The 27,450-nt window shown below is 52.0% G+C and overlaps 1 protein-coding gene across 3 annotated transcripts; it reads right to left on the bottom strand.

The window, feature by feature from the left end:
- Positions 1 to 1,000: 1,000 nt before the first annotated feature.
- Positions 1,001 to 27,004, bottom strand: Ncan (neurocan). 3 transcript variants are annotated; one of them, XM_057752566.1, is made up of 15 exons: positions 26,879 to 27,004; positions 22,895 to 22,974; positions 21,399 to 21,797; positions 19,499 to 19,673; positions 19,287 to 19,414; positions 18,679 to 18,972; positions 17,098 to 17,652; positions 15,121 to 16,341; positions 12,032 to 12,148; positions 10,854 to 10,967; positions 10,312 to 10,470; positions 8,902 to 8,984; positions 6,855 to 6,999; positions 5,979 to 6,176; positions 1,001 to 4,646 (listed from the first exon to the last, which is right to left on the bottom strand). In XM_057752566.1, the coding sequence occupies exons 2-15, from the start codon at positions 22,965 to 22,967 to the stop codon at positions 4,516 to 4,518; spliced, it is 3,792 nt and encodes a 1,263-aa protein (XP_057608549.1). In that variant the 5' UTR covers positions 22,968 to 22,974; positions 26,879 to 27,004; the 3' UTR covers positions 1,001 to 4,515. The 3 variants fall into 3 exon arrangements, with proteins under 3 accessions (XP_057608549.1, XP_057608550.1, XP_057608551.1); XM_057752567.1 differs by having other exon boundaries at positions 5,979 to 6,161; XM_057752568.1 differs by lacking the exon at positions 22,895 to 22,974 and having other exon boundaries at positions 26,879 to 26,989.
- Between the last annotated feature and the right edge of the window lie 446 nt (positions 27,005 to 27,450).

The raw sequence follows: 27,450 nt of genomic DNA, 5'->3' as shown, positions 1-27,450 counted from the left end.
TTGTGCATACTGCTTCTGTCTGTTGAGACGTGTGTGTTGGTCACGTTTCTTCTCTGTGACCAGATGCCAGGCAGAGCAAATTAAGGGAGAAAGGGTTTATTAGACTCTGAGATTGAGGATACAGCCTGTCACAGTGGGGATGTTTCAATGGCAGAGGCATGAGGCACGGGGCGCACTATGCCCCATCAGGAAGCAGAGTAATGAATGCTACCGGTCCCCGTTTTCTCTGTCTTTACACTGGTTTTGCTTTGCTTGTAAGATTTCTTTATTTTGTGGGGGAGGGGAGGACACACTTCATGGTCCCCTTATGGTTCTCCACTAATACCATGGGTTCAGGGAACTGAACTAAAACCATCAGACTTAGCCGCAAGCACCTTCGCCAGCAGAGCCATCTTGATGATGTTTTCAATAAATCAGTTTTCAGGATGACTTTGGTCTTTTCTCTGTCTGAAATCATGGCCACCCCCCACCAAGTCTAGCCCGTGCTATGCCTCCGTTGCACCCTCCTTGCCTGGCATGCAAGTGCACACCTGGGAGGCTAGTGCAGAAAGAGCTTGAGTTCGTGTCTGCCTGGGACACATGGTGTCTCTGTAAAAACTAAATTAATAAATGAAGAGGACAAAGACTTCCCTGCGCTCCCCTCTGCACACGGCAGCAGCCTGTGGCTGCAGCTCATCTCGTGGAGCCTGTGGCCAAGCCGGTAGCCCTACTCTCCCAGCATCCCATAAACCAAATGTGGCAGCACTGGGAAGGCAGAGGCAGACGAAATCTCTGTGAGTTCGAGGCCAACCTGGACTACAGAGAGCAACTCTGTTTCCAAAACAGAAAACAAACAAAAAATCCCAATCAATCGGGAGTTCAAGGTCATCCTCAGAACTTAAGGAATTCTGGCCAGCCTAGGTTGCAAGAGTCCTCACGTCAAAGAAACACAGGCACCCAGTGAATAATACCAGACAGGTGAATGGGTGAGAGACAGTCTCAGGGGGCCACAGGCAAAATGAACTGTTAAAAAATTTTATTAAAATGTCCAAAGAAGTACATTAACATCCACAGTGTCTGCACAGACTCACGGAAGTTCGAAGCCCCAAGAGAAAACCCAGCAGAACCTGTAGCCGTTCTCACACACTCCACACTTCTGCTACACACATGGCCCACAGGGCAGGAGCAGAGAACGAATCTCCACAACGGAAAATGCCAAAGGCCCTCCATTCCTGGAGCAGGACTGGGTCAGGGCACAGCACTGAGTCCCCAGCAGCCACATCCCCAGTCCTCCTGCCTGGGATTGCCAAGGGCTTGGCTAGGGTTCTCCCCCCTCTGAACCATGAAATGTTAGTAAAAAAACAGCTGTGGGCAACTTCCCAGCCACAGCCAGAGGCCAGACTTTTCGCAGCAGGGGCCACTATGATCAGGATCCACTTCGTTTTTCTCAACCAATCCCAAGCCTACGTGTGTGTGTGTTCATGGGCCAATAAAGAGGTCAATCTTTTCCTCCATACACAAAGCAAAGTTTGAAGCACAAATGAATACCAGGGTTTGGGAATGGGACTGAGTTGATAGTGTTTATAGAATAGCTGATAAGAGTGCCTGCAGCTCAGTGGGTGCAGTGCCTGCAGCTCAGAGGATAGAGTGCTTGCAGCTCAGTGGGTAGAGTGCTTGCAGCTCAGTGGGTGCAGTGCTTGCAGCTCAGTGGGTGCAGTGCTTGCAGCTCAGTGGGTAGAGTGCTTGCAGCTCAGTGGGTAGAGTGCTTGCAGCTCAGTGGGTAGAGTGCTTGCAGCTCAGTGGGTGCAGTGCTTGCAGCTCAGTGGATAGAGTGCTTGCAGCTCAGTGGGTAGAGTGCTTGCAGCTCAGTGGGTAGAGTGCTTGCAGCTCAGTGGGTGCAGTGCTTGCAGCTCAGTGGGTGCAGTGCTTGCAGCTCAGTGGGTAGAGTGCTTGCAGCTCAGTGGGTAGAGTGCTTGCAGCTCAGTGGGTAGAGTGCTTGCAGCTCAGTGGGTAGAGTGCTTGCAGCTAAGTGGGTGCAGTGCTAGCAGCTCAGTGGGTAGAGTGCTTGCAGCTCAGTGGGTGCAGTGCCTGCAGCTCAGGTAGTATGCACAAAACTCTGGGTTCCATTCCTAGTACTGTATATACCAACTATAGTGGTGCACACCTATCATTCCAGCACTTGGGAAACTGAGGCAGGAAAATCAGGAATTTAAGGTCATTCTCAGCTACACAGTACATCCAGGCCAACCTGGGATACATGAGGCCCTGTTTAAAAAGCAAAGCAACTTTACACTAATTACAATGCACAGAACAAAATCCTTCCTCTAGTATTGAAACCTCACTCCCTTCGTGTGTAAAATGGGAGACCAAGGGCCACATAGGCTGCCGAGAGGAATCGAGGGCAATGATACAATGACTTGGGTGACTTTTACTCAGTAACTGCCCCAGGCTCTCATTACCCTCCACGAGGGATGAAGGCTCAGTAAACACAGTTCCATTCGTATTGATCCCTTGAGTAGGCCATACATACACTTGCTTAGGAAGAGCTGGGGAAGGAACCCAGCACCTTGTGCGGGTCTGGCTAAGCACTTGCCCCTGCCCTTCCTTCCAGGTTCCACACATTTTGAAAATTTTACTTGCTTTGTGCTTGCGCAGTGTGTGCGGTGCTGGGTTTGTACGGGTGTGGGCTTGTGCTTGCTCGTGTTGCATGTGAAGGTCACATGACCTTTAGGAGCTGGCTCTGGCCTTCCACTTGTTTCTGCCATGCTATACCCTCCAGGCCAGCTGGCTCACAAACTTGCTGTCTCTGCCCGCTTCTCACAATACGAATACTGGGATTACAGATTCATGTCATTCCACCTGGCTTTCCTTTTCTGAAACATGGGTTGCAGAGATTAAACTGCTTCTTCAGGCTTATTCGGCTAGCATCTTTACCGGCTGAGCTGTGGTCAAGCTCCACGCAGTGGTTTTAACACAAATTCACAGGTTTTTAAACCCAGATTGGAGGACCTGAAAGTGGAGACAAATCTCTGGCCCCTCTGGGTGATGAACCCCACCCCTGGCTTGGGGAAGTCTTTTCTGAGGTGCAAATGGGAAGAGGGAGTATGAGTGGGCTCTGTCACATCTTACAAGTGTGAGATGGATGTGTGTGTGTGTGTGTGTCACTTCTAACACCTAACACCACTCCTCTCTACAAGGGGACCACAAGGAGCCCGCTGCCAAGGTGTGGGGACAGGAGGCGGTAGGGCAGGGGTAGGGCCTGAGGCAGGGGATTTACTGAGGTCTGCAGAAAGGGTTTGGTAAGGACAGGCTCTGGGCTAGAAAATGTGGCACCTACTTGGTCCAGGCAGGAAGTTACCTGTCTCCCTGAGAGATGGAAGGTGAGGAAGGCAGCCAGATCACATTTCTATACACATGGGTGTGAGAGATTGTCATCACAAACCCATGAAACCACCACACGACAGTGTATGTCTGTCATCCCAGCACTCAGATGCCTGAGAAAGGATTGCTGTGGGCTGAAATCCAGCCTGGGTTATAGAATGAGATCCTATGTCAATAAACAAGAGAAGGCCAGGCACGGTAATCCCAGAAAGCAGAGGCAGGCAAATCGCTGAGTTCCAGGCCAGCCTGGTCTACATAGCAATTTCCAGGCTAGCCAGAGCTGCACAGTGAAGCCCTGTCTCAAAACAAAAGCACTGTGGCTCAGCACCCCACTCGACCTGGAGGGAAGCCAGCAATATACTGCCCCTCCCCACTGCTCTGAGTAATCTCCCCCCAGAAGCCGAGGAGGCCAGTGGCTCTAAGAGACATCACTAAACTTCAGCACACAGAGGACCACACTAGATTATGCACCAAGACCAAAGACCAGGGCTTAGTTAGTAGAGAGAGCACTTGCTGTTCTCTTGAGGCCCTGGGTCCCGTCTGCAGCACCAAATGAACCGGGTGGGCATGGTGGTGCATAGCAAGAGAATCATCCTTGGCTGCAAGAGTGAGTTCAAGGCCAGGCTAGTCAATGGGGATGGGGGAGATGGAGGGTTGGGGGAAGGAAGAAGAAAGAAAGCCACACAGATCAAAGACTGCCCTTGGGGTCAATCCCAGGTGAAGATAGAAGAGGCCATGTTTGCACTGTGGTCTTCTGAGCCTCACTTTCAAATTCAGTGACCTTGAGTCAAAGCTTCACCCTGGATTTAGGATGGTTCACCGTTTACTAAGCCTGAATCTCTGGTGTAAAAGCTACTCCCAGAACACACACACAGACATACCATTGCCCCCTCTTGGAAGTTTAGCAGCCGGACTCCGGGATCCCCTCTCCTGTGACCGGGAGATACTCCTAGAGGCTCAGCCTGACCACCCTGGTCACTCCCAGGAGGACCTCAGGAGGGAAGGAAGGGGAGATCTGAGCTTTGTACAGAGGACCGCAGGGGTGTGGGTCTCAGGGGTGTTCCCACCCTCTCTCCCGTGGGTGTCTGGGTTCTGGCTTCCCAGGAGAATGCTCTGGAAGAGGTATGGGAGTGTGTGCTTGCTTAGCCTGGATTTTCAGCAGAAATCCCCTTCGTCCTTCTCCCAGTTTTCCGCCGGGTGTCTTTTGTGTTTTCTGTGCTCCTTGCGGGGATTGTGATGTCGGTGCTGGCGGTGGTGGTGTCTACGCATCCGATGTGATCGCCTGGCTGCAGGAATGGGAAAGAGATGTTGGGGTGGTTGGATGTCACTGGCCTCCTCAGGGGGATGAAAAGAGAAAAAATACAGGCAGGCCAGGTGTGGTGGTTTTCGGGGGCAGAGGCAGGAAGAACTGAGTTCAAGGTCAGCCAAGAGCTGCATAATGAGACTGTCTCAAAAAGACCAAAGAATCAAGCGAGGTGGCAGTGGCACACGCCTTTAATTCCAGCACTCAGGAGGCAGAGGCAGGCGGATCTCTGAGTCCGAGGCCAGTCTGGTCTACAGAGCGAGTTCCAGTACAGCCATGCTACACAGGGAAACCCTGTTTTTTTTTTTTTTTTTTTAGATTTATTTATTTATTATGTATACAACATTCTCCCTCCATGTATGCCCACATGCCAGAGGAGGGCGCCAGATCTCATTACAGATGGTTGTATGTGAGCCACTATGTGTCCTGGGAATTGAACTCAGGACCTCAGGAAGAGCAGCCAGTGCTCTTAACCTCTGAGCCATCTCTCCAGCCCCAGGGAAACCCTGTTTTGAAAAATAAAACAAGACAAACAAAAAACAAAGAACCAAAACAAAATTCAATTTGGTGAGGGCTGGAAATGTGGCTTAGTTTACCAAAAGAGCTCCATACCTGAACTGTGTGGTCACACTCTGTAGCCCAGGCTGGCCTGGGATCTGCAGCCCCTTTGCACCAGTCTCAGAGTAGCTGAGCACAGGGTCAATGCCCAGAGCCTTGGCTACACATCCTAACTTCCATACTGTGCTACATGAGATTTTGTCTCAAAAACACAAACAAAAGCACTAGGTGGGCTGGTGAGTTTTCACTTCTCTGTAAGGCTGCATCACCACGAGGATTTTTGTTTTGTTTTGTTCTGTTTGTCAAGACACGGTTTCTCTGTGTAACAGCCTCGGTTGTCTTGGAACTCAAATTGTAGACAGGATGGCCTAGGTCTGCCCCTGAGTACAGGGATTAAAGGTGTATGCCGCCACTTATTTTTTTAAGACAGAGCCTCACATAGTTCAGGCTGACCTTAAACTTACTTATAGCAGAGGATAACCTTGAATTCTTGATCCTCTTGCCTCTACCTCCTGAGTGCTGGGAGAACAGGCGTCTGGAAATGGAGCCCTGACTCCTCTACCCACTGGGTCCCGCCCTCAACTTAGCTTTTTTCTGTGGGTCTCGTGCAATAGCCCAGGCTGACCTCGAACTGTAATCTTCCTGTCCCAGCCTCCACGTTGTGGAGGTGACAGATGATGCTGTTCCACTATGCGGAGACAGGACCTATAAACACCCGGAACCTTGTCAGGGACAGATTATTGGACGTAGTACTTACGTTTGGTGCAGACAATCTGGGGCCGGTCCCACTTTCCATTGCTCCGGCAGCGGATAGTGGCTACGTGATGCTGGGAGAACCCTTCGTCACACTGGTACCGCACAGTGGCATGAACACTGTACTTGGCTTTGCGCACACCGACAAGAGAGGCGTTCTCCACTGCTGGAGGGGGACCACAGAGCACTGGGGACAGAGGGGCTGAGGGTGACACAGCTTGTCAAATGGGGGCCCTCCCTCTGCAGAGCTCTGAGCTCAGGGAACTCCACATGACTGCGCCTGTCTCTTGCTTTTTACCTAAACCAGGAACTCCTGGGGGGAGTGTGAAATCTTCTGGACAAAACCCACTAGGGCATAAGGCACAAGACTAAACTGAAGCACAAAAGAAAAGTGGACAGAATGCATACAATTGTTTCCTTCATATGTAAAGAGTGCTAAGAAACTAGCTCGGTGGCACACACCTTTAATCCCACCACTCTGAGTTCAAGGCCAGCTTGATCCAGTGAGTTCCAGGACAGCCAAAGCTACCCAGAGAAACCCTGTCTTAAAAAACCAAATAAGAAAATTTCAAGGGCTGGAGAGATGGCTCAGCAGTTAAGAACATTGCCTGCTCTTCCAAAGGTCCTGAGTTCAATTCCCAGCACCCACATGGTGGCTCACAACCATCTGTAATGAGATCAACACCCTTTTCTGGCCTGCAGGCATACATGCAGACAGAACACTGTATTCATAATAAATAAATAAATAAATATATAAAAAAAAAGAAAGAAAGAAAAGAAAAAAGAATCACTAATGCCAAGGAATTAATGGGAAATAATCAGGCCACAGAAAAAGAACCTCAAGTGTGTGGAAGGAAAGTGGGAGGGGTGTGCACAGTACCTGTGCCCTTCTTGCAGACATAGGGAAGGTTGTAGTTGCATGGGACATCATTCCAGCGCCCACTCTCGTGTGCCACCATCACCACACAGTCCTCTCCACCCGCGAAGAAGTTGTCTGGCTGATTCTCCCTCCAGTTCTCATATTGCTTTGGAAAGAGAGAGCTGAGTTCATTCTGGTGCCTGTGTGTCAGCCCAGGTCCTGGCACTTCCTGTGGCCAGACCCCTCCCCACAACAGACACTGGCCATCTCTACGGGGAGGATGCAGCAGTCTTCTCTTGCCTCCTCTGTAGCCTCTTCCCAGCTCTCCACGAGCATCAGTCTTAGGTAAACAGTTGAAAAATTGCTGACCCCAGCTTGGAAGTACAGGAGGGCTTCCCCCAGGGACAACAGGAACTGCTAAAGCAGAGGGGCAGGCAGGCAGGGGACAGAGTTCCAAGCCCAGAGAACAACATGTGCAAAGGCCCAGGGGCAGAGAGTGGGCAGGGACAGATCTCATAGGGGCAAGAAGAAATGGGTAGTTTACAAATAATTGTGGTAGCGTATGTATACCATAAAACATGCCTTTAAAGGTTTTGTTCTTGTTTATGTTTGGTTTTGGTTTTTCGAAACAAGCTTTCTCCGTAGCTTTGGTGCCTATCCTGGAACTAGCTCTTTTTTTTTTTTTTTTTTTGGTTTTTCGAGACAGGGTTTCTCTGTGGTTTTGGCTCCTGTCCTGGAACTAGCTCTTGTAGACCAGGCTGGCCTCGAACTCACAGAGACCCGCCTGCCTCTGCCTCACAAGTGCTGGGATTAAAGGCGTGCGCCACCACCACCTGGCCTCTTTAAAGGTATTTTTATTACATTTAAAATTTTTAGGCAGGAGAGGTGGCTTAGTAGTTGAGCACTGGCTGCTCTTTCAGAGGACCTGAGTTTGATTCTCAGTACCCACATGATGGCTCACAACTATCTGTAACTCCAGTTCTTCTGGCCCCTGAGGGCACTCCATGGACATGGTACACAGACACACATTCAGACAAAACAATCCTGCGCATTAAATAAATAAGTAAATAAAAAAGAATTTGTTTATTTAAACCAGGCATGGTAACACATACTTTTAATCCCAGCACTCAGGAGGCAGAGACAAACGAATCTCTGTGAGTTCAAGGCCAGCCTGGTCTACAGTGTGAGTTCTAGGACAGTCAGGGATACTCAGAGAAACCCTGTCTCAAAAAATTTTTTTCCCCAAAAAACTATTTATTTCAGAAGGGGACACACATAGCACGTACCTTTGGAAGTCCCCTCTTTTCTTTGATCCCCAGGATTCAAACTCAAGTTATCAGGTTTGGCAATGAACTTGTACCCACTTGTGCCATCTCACCGAGCCCATGTCAACCTTTTAAAGCCATGGCTCATGGCGTCACTGCCGTCTTAGTGTTGTGTAACCGTCACCACCGCATCTATTTCCAGACATTTTCATCACGACAAACCAAAATTCTATGCCAATTCAGGAAAAAATAATTCCTCATTCTGCCTGTGGCTCCCGGCACACGCTACCTGCCCTGCCTCCCCCACAGCTCCTCTGCAGGCTTTGTTTCAGGCAGTCAGCATTGATGACTTTAGCCCGTCGCTTAGCTTGCTGATGCTTGTTGAGCCAGGGCTCAGCTGCGCAGCAATGACTGGTTTACAACGCACTTGGCACCGCAGCTAGAGCTCCCGCTTGCAATGCTCCTCTTGCCTCAGCCGCCTAAGGGCTGGGACGTCAGAAAAGCACCACAATAACCACGCTACTTTAGTGTTGTGTATTTCTTCATATTTTACAGCTGGGATGGAACTGGATGTAAGCCAGGTTGAGCCACGGCCACAGCCCCTCACTGGGGGATTCTAGGCAGGAGCTCCACCCCTGAACCACAACCCCAGCCCCTCACTGGAGCACTCTAGGCAGGACTCTTCTGCCAAGCCACACCCCAGAACTTCTGAGGACCAATGATGCCCACCAGTGGTTGCTCCACAGGAGGGTAAACTGGACCACTGGGGATTAGCAGCGTGAGGACAGGAACCTGCCACTCACCAGTCCTGTGTTGTCTGTCCACTGGAAGTCCCTCTCCACTGTCCTGTCATTCAGACCGATCCACGAGTTCTCATGGCCAAAACCTGTGGGCGGAGGACTATGAAAGCACGCTCCTCCCTGGCTGAAGGAGAAGGGAAGATGTCCAGAGGCCTTCTCTGCCAGCCTAGAGGAGGCTGGGGAGAACCACACAGGGTGGGGCCTGTGAGAATGAGCATTGCGGACAGCAGAGGGCAGCAAGGGGTGGGCTGGAAGGACATGTGGACTTGGGAGCCAGGAGGCCTGACCGGAGGGCTTGAGGAGGGAGGAGGTGGACGAAGGTGTCGGTTGTGTACTGTGGCAGGAAAGGCCACAACGTTCCCAGCCTGGAGGTGGGCTTACAGGTGAGGAAGACCTGTCCAGCCATGTGAGGGAAGGGGAACTGGGCAGCCAGAAAGGGCAAATGTGCACAGGCCCTGTCGGTCACCTGGAGTAGTGCTGGCTGGGGCAAGAGGGACAGAGCGGTGAGGAACTCAAACCAGAAGCCAGTTCAGACCATGGATGGTGAGACGTGTTGACCAGTGAACCAAACACTGAACAAGGAGAGGGTCCAGAGGGACAGGGTCAATGCCATGTGAAGAAACGCATGGTGGCTACAGTAACGAGTGCCACTCTCTGCAGGACCCGACGCCCCAAGTCCATGCCCTGGCTCTATTTGTCAATTCCTACAGTATTGAAAATAAAGCTGGGGTGGTGGCACATGCCTTTAATCCCAGCTCTCAGGAGGCAGAGACAGGCAAATCTCTAAGTTTGAGACCAGCCTGGTCTACAGAGCGAGTTCCAGGATAGCCATGGCTACACAGAGAAACCCTGTCTCAAAACAAAACAAAAATTAAATAATAATAATTATTATATAGAATAATACAATAAACATAGAAATATTCCAATCTGTAGCCACACATTATTCAAATTAGACATGTGCTTGATGGTTGAAGTCCTGCCACGGGGAACATCACTTTCTAAGGACGTACTGTCTCACTTCTCACTGCATTCTCAGGACCTGACAAGAATGGGGGAGAGGGGGCTGGAAAGGTGGCTCAGTGGTTAAGAGCACTGTCTGCTCTTCCAGAGGTCCCTGAGTTCAATTCCCAGCACACACATGGTGGCTACAACCATCTGTAATAGGATCTGATGCCTTCTCTGGCATGCAGAATGCACATACATAAAACACAAATAAATTAAAAAAATTTTTTAAAAGAGTGGGGGAGATAATAGGCATGCAGAGAATATTTGGGGAGCATCAGGGAACTAACACAGGACTTAACAGACATGTGATCCACCAGGGAGCCAGGGAGCCTGTGAGTCTCCAGGACTCCCGGGTGGTGCGCTGGTCGAGGGACAAGCTCCCGCCCCAGATCACTGCACTGTCCCTACCGTTAATGAACTTGTGCTCTTCTGGTGAGTGGACACTTGTCAGGTGGCCAGCCCGGCGCCTGCAGTCTCTCTCTGCATCCTCCCAGGCACGCCGATGGGCAAAGTACCTATAGCAGTGACCCTGGAATTTGTGCCAGCCACGGTCACAGCCCTCTGTATCTGGGGGCGGGACAGGAATGTGAGGGGGGCTTGTTACCTCCCAGGATGCAACACACATTATGCCCAGGCATACATGCAGCCACAGCACCCCCCCACACAAAATAGATTAATCAAAAACTTTTCAATTAAAAAAAAAAATAGGGCCAGCAAGATACGTAAGTGGACAAGGTTAAGGATGCTTGCCACCAAGCCCACGGAGCAGACTAGACATGATGGCAGGAGAGAACGGAGTACCGCAAGGTTTCCCGACTTCATATGTATGCCCCATACCATGCTCATACACAAAACATATAAGTTTTTAAAATGTAACTTAAAATTTTTAACTATATAAAATAAATAATAAGCTAATTGACACCCCGCGGGACTCGGGAGCAGGGACTCACCCTTCTCGCACAGGCTGCCCCCATAGCTGGGGAGGCAGAGGCAGGTGAAGCCATTCACCCCATCAATGCAGGTGCCTCCATTCTCGCAGGGGCTGCACAAGCAGTCGTCAATGTCTGTGAGACACAGGGTGGATAGAGGTCAGAGGTCAGCCTCCACTCAGCTCCCAGCCCACAGGTGGAACCAGCCCCCGACACCCATAGGGAGGGCAGGATGGCCCTGCAGCTGCGAGGAGAGCGCTAGCAAGCACGAGTGCAGCAGACACCACCAGACAGGAAAGCGCAACTGGAGCATTCAGTCAGCCTGTGTCACCCAACACACACACACAAGGGTGCATCCTGTGTGCATCTGTGGGAGCTGAGAGGCCAATCTTGTTACTCAGTTGTCACTGTCTTGGATTTTTAAAATACAACTTTAAAAAAAAAAATTTATCTATTTATTATGTATACAGTGTTCTGCCTGCATGTACACTTGCGCACCAGCAGAGGGCACCAGATCTCACTACAGAGACCTGTCAGCCACCATGTCATTGCTGAGAATTGAACTCTGGTCCTCTGGAAGAGCAGCCAATACTCTTAACACTGAGCCATCTTTCCAGCCCTATTTTTGTTTTTTGTTTTGTTTTGTTTTGTTTTTTGAGACAGAGTTTTTCTGTGTAACTCTGCCTGTCCTGGAACTAGCTCTTTAAACCAGGCTAGCCTCGAACTCACAGAGATCTTCCTGCCTCTGCCTCCCGAGTGCTGGGATTAAAGGCGTGCGCCACCACCCGGCTAAAATAAAACATTTTAAAAATTATATATATTTTGGGGGTTTTTGTGGATTTTTTTAAAGAAAGGGTCTCTGTATCTCTCTATGTCTCTATATAATCCTGGCTGTCCTGGAACTCTCACTGTAGACCAGGCTGGCCTCGAACTCACAGAGATCCACATGATTCTGTCTCCCAAGTGCTGGGATTAAAGGTGTGTACCGCCATGCCTGGCCCTCATTTGTGTTTTTAGTTATGATTCTATAATTCCTAGTGTGATTGTGGAGTCGAGCAAAGAGTGGGAAATGACTCTCCTGAGCTACAGCCCCCAGGACACAGCCTTCAGCTAACTAGTTTGGGCTCAGCTAATTTTGGTTGACTTGCCCAGACTCAAAGCACACGGGCCAGAACAGTGTTCTGGGGTGGGACACTCACCAATCTCACAGTTCTCCCCGGCATAGCCCTCATCACAACTACAGCCGTACGTGCTGCCGTTGGTTCGACAGGTGCCCCTGTGCAGGCAAGGGTTGTTCTCGCAGGGATCTGTAGGGTCTGCGGAATGGGTAGGCAGTGTGAGAACATGGAATCCAGAAATTTCCCCTCTGTTAACTCGCCAGTGAACAATGGCTCCCATGCTTGTGATAAAGACCTTACCACCTCCGCGACTCCACCACAGCATCTGTGGGACATCCTACTCAGCAAAGTCCTCTTCCAGGTCACACTAGACTCACCAGTCCAATGTGTTTACCCAGGGACCAGAAGACAAATTGTAGGAGTTAATTCTCTTTGTCACCATGTGGGTCCCAGGGCTTGAACTCACATCCCCAGCCTTGGCAGCAAGTACCTTTGCCCACTGAACCCTCTCACTCACCCTGCCAGGTTCCTTCTGTACTTGCTGCTTTTTGTCTCTCTCTCTCTCTCTCTCTGAGAGCAGTGACACCCCATATGGCAGTCACACACCTCATTCATGCTTAAATTAATTAAAATGAGATGACGCATGCAGTTCTCTGAGCCACATGTCAGTCTGACCGCTCAGAGAATGTTGTAGAATATCGGTGTACCAGGCCCAGAACACAGCAGGCATGCCATCACCGCTGGCTAACTCAACAGTGGGAGACACCTAGCTGTCCTGTAGTAGCTGAAACATCTGTCCCTGAGCAGTGACACTGGAAACAAGGTTCTGGTCTGTGCAATGTGCCTGCTGAAGTTCCAGCCCCACGCAAGCATGCTGGGACAGAGGGTGGCATGCAGCAATGACAGCCATCAGGTTGCCCCGCCATGACACCTGCCTACAGCTGGCACTGAATCAGCTGAGCCAGTATATTTTCGGCTTTATTAGCATTTGTGCCGTGGGTGTTTTGCCACCCCTTCAGCTTCCACCACCCAGAGTCCTGGCTGCACACCCTCTATTTAATTTTCCTCCAGATGTTGTTACTTTCCGGGACCCACTGCCCCACACCTCTCATAGGCCGAGCTGCCACTGGTCAATTGCACACCCTGCACTTGGCCTCTTGCCGGCTAACGCCAGAGACACAGGCTCCTTTGCCTTTCATGCTCCTTCCTTCCTGCCACCCTTTATGTAGTCTCAAACGGGCTGCCCTTGAACTTACTTCTTCCTGGGGTTGACCCCTGCTCCCTGCCCCCTGCCTTTACCTGGGATGGCAGGTGTGTGCCAAGCCCAACTCACAAGCTCTGGTTTTGGGTTTGTTTCTCTGTCCTAGTTCCGGTTCCAGGCACAACCGTGGGAACATGCGAGGTGCTCAGACACCCCATGCCTCAGTCTCCCTTCGAGTGATGCGAGAACCACACAAGAGCTTGTCCCATGAGATGTTACAAAGTTGGACCAATCTGGCTGGGAATGGGGACACATGCCCATGGTCCTCACACTCAGGAGACTGAGGCAGAAGAGTTGGTGAGATCTCTAGGCCAGCCTGGTCTACAGAGTGAGATCCTGTCTCACAGTGGGAAGTGGCTGGAAAGATGGTTCAGCAGTTATGAGCACTGTTCTGAGGACTTTGATTCCCAGCATGCATGCGGCAGTTCACAACCATTGGTAGCACTGGCTCTAAGAGATCCCCGTGAGCACTAGGCACATGTGCAGTGTCTGCTGTCGTAGCTCTGGGGAGATGGGAGACAGAGGGATCCCTGGGGCTCACTGACTATCCAATTTAGCTTGATTGGCAAGTTCATAGGCCAATAAGAGACCCTGTCTCCAAAATATGAGCTGGAGAATGGGCATGATGGCTGAGCAGCTGAAGGGGGTCAATGCTAAGGCTGACAATCTGAGTTTGATTCCTGGAACCCACATGGTGGGAGGGAGCCCAGTCCCAAAATTGTCCCCTGACTTGCACAAGAGTGCCATGGCATGTTAATGATGGTAATTAAAAACTAAACGAACGAGATGGACAGTGCCTGAGGATAGGCACCTTTGGACTGTACATGTATCTGCTCAATTGTGCACCTACACGTGTGTGCCCTTGCACACGCATAATAAAAGATAAATGAGTGAACTTTAAGAAACAAGCTGCGTGTAGTGGTTTGAATAAGAACGCCCCCTTAGGTGCATAGATCTGCATGCTTAATCAGCAGGGGGTGGCACTGCTTGAGAAGGATTAGGAGGTGTGGCCTTGTTGGAGGAGGTGTGTCACTGGAGATGGGCTTTGAGGTTTTAAAATGCCCATGCCAGGCCCAGTTTCTTCCCTCTACCTGTATACCAGGATGTAGCTCTCCGCTACTGTTCCAACACCATTCATGCTGCCATGGTGAACCTCTGAAACTGTAAGCCCCAATTAAATGCTTTCTTTTATGTGAGTTGCCTGGCCATTGTGCTCATCACAGAAATAGGACAGCGACTAAGACACTGGGCATGTGGCATACACCTGCTACTCCAGCATTCAGAAGGCCGATGCAGGAGGATTGCCACCAGTTCAAAGCCATCCTTTGTTGGCCACTCCCACCTTCCGCTCTCTTCATGGCTGTAGCCCCTGACATCTCCATGACGGAGTCAATCCAGTTCTAGTTTCTGCCCATGTCCTGTCCTTCTTACCCTGCTTGGGATGAAACCAGATCCAGCTGTCTTCCAGACACAATGAAACTGTTGAAGGCAGGCCCTTGGCATCACACACTGCTCTGTCCCTCAAAGTGATCTGGATATTTGGAAACCGAACTCCCCCAAATCCAAGGCCCCAGTTCTTCACGGAGCCTTTGTTTTGGTCACTGACCACATTGCTTGAGTGTTAGAAGTGTTCAGCGTTAGTAAAACAAGGTGGCGCACACCTTTAATCCCAGCACTCAGGAGGCAGAGGCAGGCGGATCTCTGTGAACTCAAGGCCAGCCTGGTCCTTACCAGCCAGAGCCCCCAGCACAGCACAACACAGAAGGCCAATGTAACTTGTCTCCTGACTTCTAGCGTCATCCTTTGCTATAAAATCCCAGCCCTCCCAGGGCGTTTCCTCTGCTCAGGACCCCCGACCTCCAGTTTCAGGTCCTGGCCGCACTAGGACAGATTAGAATCCAGAACTTACCCTCTTGCCCGCTGGCCACCTCTTCCCAGAAGTCCTCCAATCCTGGACTCTTGGCCACAACATTCAGATCTGATTCTTTCAAGCCCAGGGACACAGGTGTCAGGGTGCTGGGGGTATCCCACAGCCCAGTGGGTTCCCCTGAGGAGACCGAGGCCGCTTCATCCATGTTGGAGGTCAGGGATGACCACGGAAGAGAAGGCAGACTGCTAGGAGGCCCTGGTGACCCCTGGGCTACTGTCTGGTCCTGCTGCTCTGGGTGACCTTCGGAGCTTGTGGAGGTCTCTGTGGGCATACCTTGGGCCCCAGTTATGGTCCCTTGGTTCATACTTGAACTCACAGCCACATGGGTGCTAGAAAAGGAACTTTTGGGTTCAGACCCCCAAGTGGCATCAGCACCTCTAGGGACCAGTTCTATGGTGGCCTTCAGAGGGCCCTTGGTGGTGCCTCCTGCCAAAGCCACTGTAGGTTCCATGCTCACGGTGACTCCATGGTCTCCCAACAGTGAGGGCTGGGAACTAGAGTTCAGTTCTTCGCTGGACAGTGGTAGCCAGGTGGCCAGCACCTTGCCCACAGTGGCCTGTCCTCTAGATGTGAGACTCCTTGAAACGTCCAAGACCTCAGACTCAGTCCCCAGGATGCCAGCATCAGAGGAGACAGGATTGGTAGTCACATTACTAGAGTTCAAGGACATCCACTGGCCAGAGATGGGGTGCTTGGGAGCCTGGATGGAGTTGATCCCCCTGATTTCTCTAGAATCTGCAGCAGGGGATTTGTGGTTGGCTTCAACTGGGGCATCCATGGTGGTCTGAGACAGCATTTTGAGGTCTTCAGCTCCAAGGCTGACAGGCCTGGCAATGGTGTCATCCCCATCCTGTGGGGAAGCTGGGGAGGGCAGAACGGGGGTCACAATGGGGACAAATGTGGAGTGTGGCAGCAGCCACAATTTGGGGGCACGAAGCATGGCTACAAAGGGGGAGTCTGGAGAGGTGCCATCAGGGGGTGCCTCAGGGAAGGCAACAGTTGGGGCCTCTGCAGGACTGGAGGGAGGGAGAAAGGGCCCTGAGGGAGACCAGGGAAGGTGGCGGGTGGTTGATTTCACACTGGGGGCTTCAGCTGTCTTTGACTTCAGGCCAGGGCCACTCTCAGTGCTCTGGACAGTAGGTGAGATTGAAGACGGGGACCACATCCAGGACTCTGGTGGACTCCTGCTGCCAAGGGAACCTGTGACATCAAAAGAGTCATGTTAGCGGGCCTGGCAGCACGCATTTATGATCCCACACGGGAGACAGAGGCAGGAGGATAAACAGTTGAGGCCAGTTTGCACTCCATAGAGGTGCAGCCCCCAGAAACACACCGAGCAGGTGCGGTGCACAAGCCTGTTCTGTGTAGTTGGCGGATCTGGGTTGCAAAGACATCCCCAGCAAACAGACAATGAAGGCCAGTGTGTCAGCACACTCCTGCCGTCCTAGCGCTGGGGAGACCCAGGCAGGAGGACTGCTTTGAGTTCCTGGCAAACCTTGGGTACAGAGTAAGACTCTGCCTCAGAACACAAAACTCAGCATAACGTTTGCTGTGAAGACATGAAGACTTGACTCGGAGCCCCAGTACCCACAAAACAGATGGCCACGGCAGCCCGGGTCTTCACTCCAGTCCAGGGGAATCCAAAAGGGGAGTGGAGCCAGGTGGTCCCCAATGTAGCCAAAGAGGGCGCCCAGGTTAGTGAGAGACCCTGTCTCAAAAACTAAGGTGGGGAACCATAAAGGAAGACACTTGAAGCTCTGGTCTCCCTGGCTTGTGTGTGTGCACCCACACTCATTCACACACCACACACAGTCACACAACTTACATACACACTCATTTAAACACTCATACATACACACAACAAAATGGGAATTTGGAGGCAGGACTAGGGGCAAGGTTGGGGTGCTGGAACAATGTGTGTCTGTGCTCTCCCTTCCTTGCTCCCAAGTTACTCACCTGCCCCTGGCACGTCTACTTCATTGGTCAGAATGGCCCATGGACTGTGACCAGAGCTCTGGCCACTCTCCGAGGCTTCCGTGGATACAGAAGGCCCCAGGGGACCAGCAGTAAATTCCAGAGTAGGAAGCTGGGCAGTTGGGCCCTGCTGCTGGAAGTGTCGACCGTTTAACCCTTTGAAGCGGCCCCTCTTCGCCATGGAGGTGGAGGCCACCTGTGTGCCTGAGAGTGTTGTCTCTGCCGTATCCACGGCCATGCTGCTGGGGCTGGGGACATCTGTGGAGCTTGTGGCACCTGCAAGCCGCCATGAAGCCAGTGTGGGACTCCCTGGGGTAGGGCCAAGGGTCTTCCGAGGCTCTTGTGTCCATGTCGAGTCCAAGGCTTCATCTTCTCCGCTGGACATGAGAGGCTCCTGGAAGTCGGGTGCTGCCTTCTCCTCCTCCTTCAGACTGGGCTCTAGTTCTTGGGCTGGGGGCCCCTCCGCTGACACAATCTCCCCGCCATCTCCAGAAGAGGGAATCTCTGGGTCTCTGTGTTGTGGTGTAAGGTGATGAGCTATAGAAAAAGCAGAAGCCATTGAGGTGGCCCAGGCACAACCAGAAGAGTGCCTATGTTGAGGTGGCCCAGGCACAGCCAGAAGAGTGCCTATGTTGAGGTGGCCCAGGCACAGCCCGGAGAGTGCCTATGTTGTGGAGCCCCACCCAGTGTGGGATTTCTAGGTTAAGGCATCTCAGGAAATAGGCCCATGGGGGAGAATACAGCCTTATTCAGAGCCCTCCCCACTAGTTCTATGTCTTCTTGTCTGGCTATAACCCAAGCTAACCTGGAAAATCAATATAAAGCCCAGGCTTGACCTGAACTGACTAGATAGCCCAGGATAATCTTAACATTTCTGATTCTTTTGCCTCTTCGTCTCAGGCCCTCAGGCCCACCCTTGGCTTTATTTGATGATGGGACAGGACTCAGGGACTTGTGTTTGTAAGGTGAGTGCCCGGCCAGCTGAACTACAGACGCAGCCTGGTCTACAAAAGGGGGTCCAAGCCAGTCAGAACTGCTCACTGAGACCTTTTCTCAAGAAAAACCAACAAATGAAAGTTGGTCTACAAGCTTGTCCACAGAAGACTCAGCATGGAGCATGCCAATCATCAGTGGTTCTTGTGGCTTCCACCAATGATTCTGGCATCTGGCCTTCACCGACTCCTGAATGAGTTCAAGGGAATGTACTAGTGGCAAGTGGTTTCCTTAATGCAGATGATGGGTCACGCCTATGGAAGCATGGTTTTCATTATGCATTTTCAGGGGTGTGTGTGATCTCAAGGGGACCAAGCCAAGGGATGTGGCCATAACCAAGCTTTTCTGGGGGGGTCTGTGGTCCCAAGGGAACACACGCACAACCCACAAGTAGCTGCAGAGGTTAGCCCAGGTGTTTGTGGTCAGGCAGGGACACTACCTGGGGGTAGGGCTTAGTAAGACACTCCCAACTGGGGACCAGTCTGGATGACACACATCCAGGAAGGGTGGCTCCAGACAATGGCTCTAGTGGGCGTGGCCTTCAGTCCCTGGGGCTATATCATAACGCACCTCGGAAGCAGTAGGCGTCAAAGCGTGCTCCAGGCGCAGGGAAGCCAGTGCGGTTGGCAAAGCGGTATACAGTGCGCACACCCGGGGCTGGGCCCCCACAACGCCGGCGCGGCGTCTGGATCGGGTAGCGGACGCTGCCGTCTGCCAGCCATCCGGGGTCACACTGGTCCAGGCCCTCGTGCCAGGCCAAGTGCAACTGCCCCACCGAGGCTAGCGCCGCACCCTGCCGCTGGCATTGTGCCCTTGCACCTGCCAGGGTCAGTCGGCGGGCGGGGCCCACGTAGAAGACCTCGCCTGGGAGAAGGATAGGGTGGAGGTCAGGAAGGGGTAGGAGAAGGAGGGACGCTCGGAACTGAGGATGGGAGGCTTAGAGGACAGGTGGTCCAGGTTCTGGCTCCAGCTCTGGAGAGCTTTGAGGGGACTTAGCGGGACCTGAGGGCTGGAAGAACACCTGACACTCAGGGAGAGATGGCGCGGTTCCAGGTGCAGCTTTGGAGGGCACTGCGACTTCAGAGAGGTTCATGTGGGCTTAGGGAAATACGGGGATTGGGAAAGCACCTGACACTCAGGGACAGGCGGCCATGGGGTCCCAGCCAAGCTTGCCTTACCCCCTAGCTCTCGGGCAAAGCAGTAGACATCGTAGAGTTCCTGCGGGTCGCGTCTCCCATAGCTCCGAACTCCTGGCTGACTGCTGCGGTCACCATAGCAACCAGGACGCGACTGAGTGATTGGATACCTGACGACGAGAGGGGAGTGGCTATCAGACCTGCGCTCTGGGAAACCTCTTCTTCAGGATCAACCAGTCTCAGGGCTCCCTCACCGAACCGTGCGGTCTGAGAGCCAGCCCGCGTCGCAGTTGTCAAAGCCATCTTCGAAGGCAGCCTGCAGGTGCCTTGGGGCGGCGATGGTGGCAGAGCTCAGGCGGCAGGCCTCCTGGGCCTCAGTGAAGGTCAGCGCATAGCGGTCCCGGGCAGCCCGGTAGTGGAACACGACTCCTGTGGGGTAAGTGCCAGGCAGCCGGAGAGAGGCTTATGGCGGAATCTTGGAGAACAGACCTCTCCCGAGCAGACATTTTAAAGACAGGGTTTCATCGGGTGTGGTGCGGCATGCCTTTGACCCTAGTACTTGGGAGTTCGAGGCCAGCCTGGTCTATAGAGTGAGTTCCAGGATAGCCAGGGCTACATAGTGAGACTGTGTCTCAAAAAGAACAATGAAACACACACACACTCACGCAAAGAAAAAGAAATTGTCTCATTTAAACCAGGCTGGATTGAGACCCACAAAGCCCCATGCAGTTGTAATAAGAGCGGCAGGCTACGTTCCTGGCGCCCGGCCGCCCGCACGGCTAGCTTTATCCGAAATAATTATACGGAAACTGTATTTTTTTTTTTTTTTTGGTTTTTCGAGACAGGGTTTCTCTGTGGCTTTGGAGCCTGTCCTGGAACTAGCTCTTGTAGACCAGACTGGTCTCGAACTCACAGAGATCCGCCTGCCTCTGCCTCCCGAGTGCTGGGATTAAAGGCGTGCGCCACCATCGCCCGGCTGGAAACTGTATTTTTTAAACATTGTTTGGCCCATTAGTTCCAGCCTCTTATTGGCTAGCTCTTACATATTGATCTAACCCATTTCTAATAATCTGTGTAGCCCACGAGGTGGCTTACCAAGGAAGATCTTAACCTGCGTCTGTCTGGAGTGAGAGAATCATGGCGACTCACTGATTTGGCTTTTTTCTCCCAGCATTTTGTTCTGTTTACTCCACCCACCTAAGGGTTGGCTAACTCACCCCCACACCCAGATCATTTTTTCTTAATCTGTTGGGAAAACAGAGATTACCCTGGATTGTAGGGTACACAATGTGAGAGTTGGGCACACGCTCTCACACAGTGTCTCCTTAATGTATGTGTTAACTGACACTTTAAAGATAGACTCACTTAACCTTCTAAAAAGATTTGTATCTAAAAAGGTCTAGAGAGATGGCCACAAGGTTTAAGAGCATTTTTGCTCTTCCAGAGGTCTCAGATACACATGGTCCCAGCATCCACATGGTGACTCACAACCATCTTTAACTCCAGTTCCATGGGATCCCGCACCCTCTCTTCTGTTTCCGTGGCACCCAAGGTCACACATGGTGCACAATATACAAGCAAAGTATCCATGCACAGAAAATTTAAATTAAAAAGGTTTTTTGTTTTGTTTTGTTTTGAAACAGGGTTTCTCTCTGCAGTCCTAGCTGTCCTGGAATTTGCTCTGTAAACCAGACTGGTCTCAGACTCACAGAGGCCATCTGCCTCTGCCTCCTGAGTGTGATGACCAACCACAGGACGACTTGTGAGGTGAACCTCAGTGGCTGGATCTCAGGCTTGGTCCTCCCCTTCCATCCTCAGTGCCTCTCAGGCCATCCGAGGACCTTCCCTTCATCTTCAGGGCTCCCCTTGTATGATTAGCCACCCATCTTCTGTTTTTTCCCCTACGATTTTAACACCTCATCATCTATACTTGGCTCCTCTGCAATATCCCCACCTTTTCACAGTAGCTCCTCCCCTTCTGTCCTGAGCACCTTCCTCTCCATCCTCAGACCCTCTCTTTCCAGCTTCCCTTTTCTTCCTTTGACACTCTTCCTAGGATTCCTGGGCCCCTCCTCCCAGCCTCAACCCTTCCCCTTCATCCTAGGTCCCTCCTCTTTCATCTTTGACCACACCCATTACCTGATGCCAACTCACCTGTCACCTCCAGGGTTGCCAGATCCTGCTCGTCCTCAATACCTCTCACTACTTGGCAGCGATACAGCCCAGAGTCGCTGGCCCGAAGCGGCCCCAACAGAAGGGTAGCATTAGTTCTGTGTCGGGGGTAAGCAGGCAATGACACCCGTCCCTGCCAGTCCTTGGCCACACGCACCACATTGTCCTTGGCCACCAAAATGGGCAAATCCTGTCGCTGGCCTGATGCAGTCCGAACCTTGGTCCACTTGATCCGAGGAATGTCTCGAAGGGTGCCTAGCAGTGGCTTCCAGGTAAAGAGGCAGGGCAGGGCTACCAACTCTGCCAGGGCAGCACGGATGGGTCCCGACCCTGACTTCAGCATATGAAGCCCCTTTTCCATAGTGGTGGTATCCTGTGTGTCTGGGATGGAAAGAGGACCTGAATCAGTGGCGTGGGCCAGCAGAACACTGGCATTTCTTGCTTTCACGGGTCAGCTTTGCTCTTTCAGTTCTCTCTCGCTAACTCTTTGTTTTGGTATTGAGACAGTATCTCACTATGTAGGCTTGGCTGGTCTGGAACTCACCACATAGACCAGGTTGGCTCAAACTCACAGAGACCCTCCTGCCTTTACTTCCCCAGTGCTGGGAGTAAAGGCGTGCACCACCACGCCCAGCTTCACTAACCCTTCTTTACAGAGAGACCAGGCTGCCCACGCAGTGTAACAGTGCAAGAAGGGACCACCGGGCCAGACCACTCATGACTCTTCCTCTGGTGGGAGAATTCCAAAGGCTTCTCATATGGGTGAGCTATGGTTGTCATTATCACTGCTTTGCTGTGTGGTCTTGGGAAAATCACTTTCCTTCTCTGAACCTCAAAAGTTAAGCCAGAGGCAGACACTGTTTATAGGGTAATTTCCTTCCTTTTTCTTCTGGTTTTAGACAGAGTCACCTGTAGCACAGGTTAGCCTCAAACTTAGTATACAGCTCAGGATGAGCTTGCACTTCTGATCCTCTATTGGCCGGCTGCTGGAATTACATGGGTGTGTCACTCTGTTGGGTGTGCTCAATCAAGTCACTGAATTCCCACAACCATCTATAGTGGCAATGGCTTGTCTTCTAGGGACAATGAGAAACGGAAAATCAGAGAAATAAATATTTCTACCTATGGCCACAGAGAAACTCAACAAGGGACTCATAAAGCCTGGGATTGACGCCACTGGGGGAGATTCTAGGGGAGGCACAGAGATCTTTCTTCCCTTTCCCACCTGCCTCTCTCTCTCCCCCACCTTTCTTCTTCAGATTGTTTCAGCAAAAGACAGTGAGAGGCGCCCTCCAGCCTCTGCGGCTGTAACCAAAAACACCTTTCAGGTGTCCCGCTCCCTTTTCACTGCTCAGAAAATGGTTTCAGCTTTTCTCGTTTTATTTTGTAGGCCCAGCTAGAGGAGCAGCAGGAGAAGGTTCTGAAATGGAAAAACATCATCCCATCCCACTGACCCCCACTCCAAGAGCCCCACTCACCCTGATCCCCAGTCACTAGGAGCAACAGTCTCAGCACCAGAAGGCTGGAGGCCCAGACAGATGCGACCCCCATGCTGGAGCTAGGAGCAAAGCAGAGGGAGGGAGGGAGGGTGAGTCATGGCACAGACCCTCCCCCGACCTTGAACATGGAGGAACCAGATGACTCGTGCAAGAATTAGGAATCAAAATTCAGAAAGGCCAGCGTGTCACCGAAGGTCACAGAGCAAGAAAGCGGAGGCCATGCAGGCAGGATCTGAACGGCAAGCATCTCAGTTGAGAACCCAAGCAGTGAGGCAGGGTGCAGATTAGCGGTGGGACACCTGCTGAGCTCACAGGCCTAGGTTCTGGCCCTGCATCTTCCGGGCTTACATAGGCCTTGGGTTCTCTTCCCAGCCCTTGCCATTCTCCTGGGGGGCCCCACTTCTAGCCCCCGACCCTGTACCCCACTGAGCACATGTGAGCCTGGGGCTCTAGTCCTGCATATCACTCCATGTTGGGTGTGTTTGGTGGCTCACATGACCTCACATCTCAGATCTGAAGGGGTGGGGACCGAATGCACAGGCCTCCGTGATCTGCAGAGCAAGTTCTCTGCCTCTGCCTCTTCCTTGCTGTGTGATTTTAGCAAGGAGCTTAGCTTCTCTCTGCCTCCCTTCCTTGTGGGTCAGATGAGGATAACAGCTGTCTGGAAGGGATGGATGCGTCAACTCATACACAGTGTTTTGAGCAACTTGGTTTAAAGGAGAACATTTTAGCCATGGCTAATATTATCATTAAACTTCACACTGCCAAGTCTGAAATCCTGTTTCTCAAGTCAGCTCTCATCACCAGACTGGGCTCCTAAGGGAAGCAACGGGTCCTCATCCTTCTGGGGGTCCTCAGGCTCTTCCCAGGCCCACTTCTCCCAGCTGACACTTCCTCTGTCCTGGCCATCCCCTCCAGAGGGGCCATGTCCCACCTGGTATACGGTAATTACTGACTGCCGTGAGCAAGGTCTACGTCGTGTGCCCGAAATACATCCATTCCCCAGGGATTCTTCAACTAAACTTTGCTCCTCTCTCAACTCAGACCCCTTCCAAGGGCTCAAAGGAAACTGGAGAGGGAAGTCATAGGGACACTTGCAAACCGGCCCTTCAGGCTATCAAAGAAGAGCAGGCCCTTGTGGGTGAGGTCTCCAAGAGGCCTCGAAGAGCACAGCTCCGCCCCGTTCTTCTCCCGGTGCGGACCTGTCCTTGGTGCTGAACTCTGAGGCGTAAAGCTGGCCCGCCTCAGCACCCAGAGAAGGCTAGCTGTTGGTTTTGGGTTGCAAAGTAAAACACAGGCTACCAACTTGTAAATGCCTAAAAACTTTAACTTCAACCCAGGCCATCCCCATTTCTTCTCCCTGGGAACCTTAAGCCAATGCAAGGTACACTAGTGACTGAGATTACCCCATCAGGATCTAGGGGAGATCAAGGCCAGAAAGATGTGTTCTCTCATTCTCTTTCTCCTCAGCCCTCTCCACATAATTGACTTCATTTGGGTGTGGTGGCCAAAGATTGCCATCCTACACTTAGGAAGTGGAGGCAGGAGGATCAATGAGTGATCAACGAGTGTAGAGTCAACGTATACATAATACCCAGTCTCAAAAAAAAAAAAAAAAACAAAAAAGAGTATGGTGGCGCACACCTTTAATCTCAACACTCAGGAAGCAGAGGCGGTGGATCTCTGTGAATTCGAGGCCAGCCTGGTCTGCAGAGTGAGTTCCAGGACAGTCAGAGCTACACAGAGAATCCCTGTCTGGAAAACAATCCCCAAAAGAATTCGTGTCGCATTCTTCCGACTTAACCCAGCATGCAGCTCTGCACCAGGAACCTTGTTTCCCATAACTCAGTTTCCCCACCTGTAAAATAAGCCTCGTCCAGCCCAACCCTCTGAAGTTTTCTGGAAGGAGTGAGCTAAGACTTGTAAAATACATCAAATTTAAAAACAGCTCTTTGTACACAAAACCTTGGGAACACCCTAAAAATAACCCAAGGTAGCCCAACACAGTGACAAACGTCAGCCTCACGGTCCTCCGTCTCCCTTTCCCTCACACCCTCACACACCCACAGGCTTTTCTTAAAATACCTCCTCCCCTGAGCAGCCAAAACTGAGTGGCAGCCTTTGGGCTGAGGTCTGGACCCACCCACTCATGAATGATGCATTAGCCTCATGTATATGCGAGTAGGGGCCTGCAGGGGAGAGGGGAGGCACCCCAACACATCTCTTGTCTCTTCACTGAGTTGGAGTTGGGCTCTCATCATCCAGTGTCGCTGAGTGATTGCATGTGCATCTGAGGGCTATGTCTGGACAAGGGTACACCAGTCTATACCCTACCGTGTGGGACATTAGTAACATGAGCTCCAGGAGGATTTCTAGCTCTGAGCAAAGCCACACACATTCATACACATGCACTTGCAGTCACTGTGGGTTCCTGGCCTGAGACTTACAATGGGCTTGTGTGCACAGGCATGAACATGGTGTACTGTAGAGGAAAAAGGAAGCCAAGCTAGGGATCCTCACCCCTGCCATGCCCCTCCCACTGCAACTCCCAAGCTTTGGGTCACCTGTCCCTCTTCACAAAACCCACTGCAGACACACACTCAGGAGAGACACACACGGTGACTTATAGGGAGACTAAGAAAGAGAACCCTTGCAAGATCTACACAAAGACACCCACAGTCTGGAGCCCTCTGTTGAAGCCCCAATGGATCAACCACCTGGTATGGCTCCTTCCACAGGCGGCCACACCAGCCCTGAGTACAGAGTGGGGATGCATATGGCCTTGCTGACCAGTGCATGACCACTGGTAATGTGGACCCCATCATGGTTTTGAAACAAAAGACTAACTGCAGTTGTATCAGCCACAGGAGACCCCAGGCACCCTGATATTCCTCTCCTCATGGCCTGTTGACACACAAAGACCCCAGCAAAAGGGTTGGAAATCTTCCCTATTTCCCCATGGGGATGTCCAAGGGCCACTGATCTGGGGTGGCACAGTGCACGCATTCATCCCTTCCTAACTGGTCCCCACATGCCCAGCTTGGGCCATCGCCCACCCTGGCCTGCCTCAGCCTGGCTTCTTCCCAGCCACACTTAGAATGAACAAAGCCACACTGTGATGTATGGATGGGAGTCACTTGAATACCTCAGTGGCAGGTACCCTCCCTTCTAGCACCTAGTCACCCAAAGCACCATTCAGACAGACTAGGGTGAAGCACCCATGTGAAGGGCTGACATGATGTAGGGATGTGCAACACCTGGGGGTTCTCTGTCTCCCGCAGGACCATCCAGGTCCTGGACATCCATATTAGGGCAGACCAGAACCCACACCCAGCATTAACATGCTTGCTGGGAAAAGGGACTGCGCCCCAACTCCACATCTGTTAGAAAAATACCCTCCCCTTGGATGGGGCAGCCTGGGCCTTCTTCCCGGCCAGGATGCAGTTAGAGGACAGAGACCTGTCTGAATTCCCTTCCCAGGGATCAAGACTCAGCTGCAGACACTCTTGAATTGGGGGCCCCCTCCCCACCGCAGCCCTCCATTCACTTGTAAATTGGAAGTCCCCACTTCAAATTCCCGGGGTGTCTCAGCTAAAACACTGGGGGTACCCAGTCCCGAGATTCTCTGGGTCATATGCAGGATGCCCTTGTCTTTTTTCCAAACTCGGGGTGCCCCTCCCCTAGACCTAGCTTCCAAGTGCCTCCTGCTTGATCCAAAGAACTATCTGCAGCCAGGGACCCTTCCCACGGGAGAATCTTTTCATTGAACCCTTTCATTCAAGACTACCTCCGTTCCCACACCCCTAAGACTGCCCCTCATGCGCTCGCCCCCCCCCCAAACTCGGATCCCCTCCCCCACTGCCCTGCCCATCCTCATCCAAGTGGAGGGCTTCGCCTTCCTTCTGGTCAGTCCTCCCCAAGTCTGATTCCTTGTTGCCCCCCCTCTCTGCGGGCCCCTCACACCTGGCTTCTTAGCGCGGACACATCCTCACGGTCCCGGGCACAAAGGACTCGCTGATGGATCCGGGTGCTTCTCCAGGCCCTGCGCCCGGTGCTCAGCATGCCAGGCTCAGCCTCCTCACTTATAAAGGACCACAGGTATGCTGTGCGCATGCGCAGCCCCAGGCCTCCAGCTGGGCTGGTAAGGGCGCCCAGACAGAGATTCGCTTCACGTCTCTCTTCGACACAGCCCAGGGACAGCCTACACCAGACTCCGCCCCCATTCTCTTTGCCCGCTTAGGAACCCCATTAAATGGCCCCAGTAAGCCTCATGAGGCTTCTCGCTTCAATTTACAGGTGGGGAAACCGAGCCTCAGGGAGGTAAGAGTGCCAAGGTCACGCTGAGGGAAAGAGCAGAGTAGAGGTTCGAATCTGACTGCCCAAGGCTCCAAGTACAGTTAAGTACTCCTGGAACAAAAATGGGCTCTGAGGAGCCACCGGTCACAGGGCTGCAAAGGAGCTGTGCGACAAAGCCAGTAATCTCTCCTCGGCAGTGTCAGCTTCTGTTGCCAAACCTGAGGACCTGAGTTCAAGTC

The sequence above is a fragment of the Chionomys nivalis genome, chromosome 20 (assembly GCF_950005125.1).
Source record: "Chionomys nivalis chromosome 20, mChiNiv1.1, whole genome shotgun sequence".
Classification (NCBI taxonomy): domain Eukaryota; kingdom Metazoa; phylum Chordata; class Mammalia; order Rodentia; family Cricetidae; genus Chionomys; species Chionomys nivalis.
Note: the sequence above shows the minus strand (reverse complement) of the source record. Positions and strands in the feature narration are given on the sequence as shown.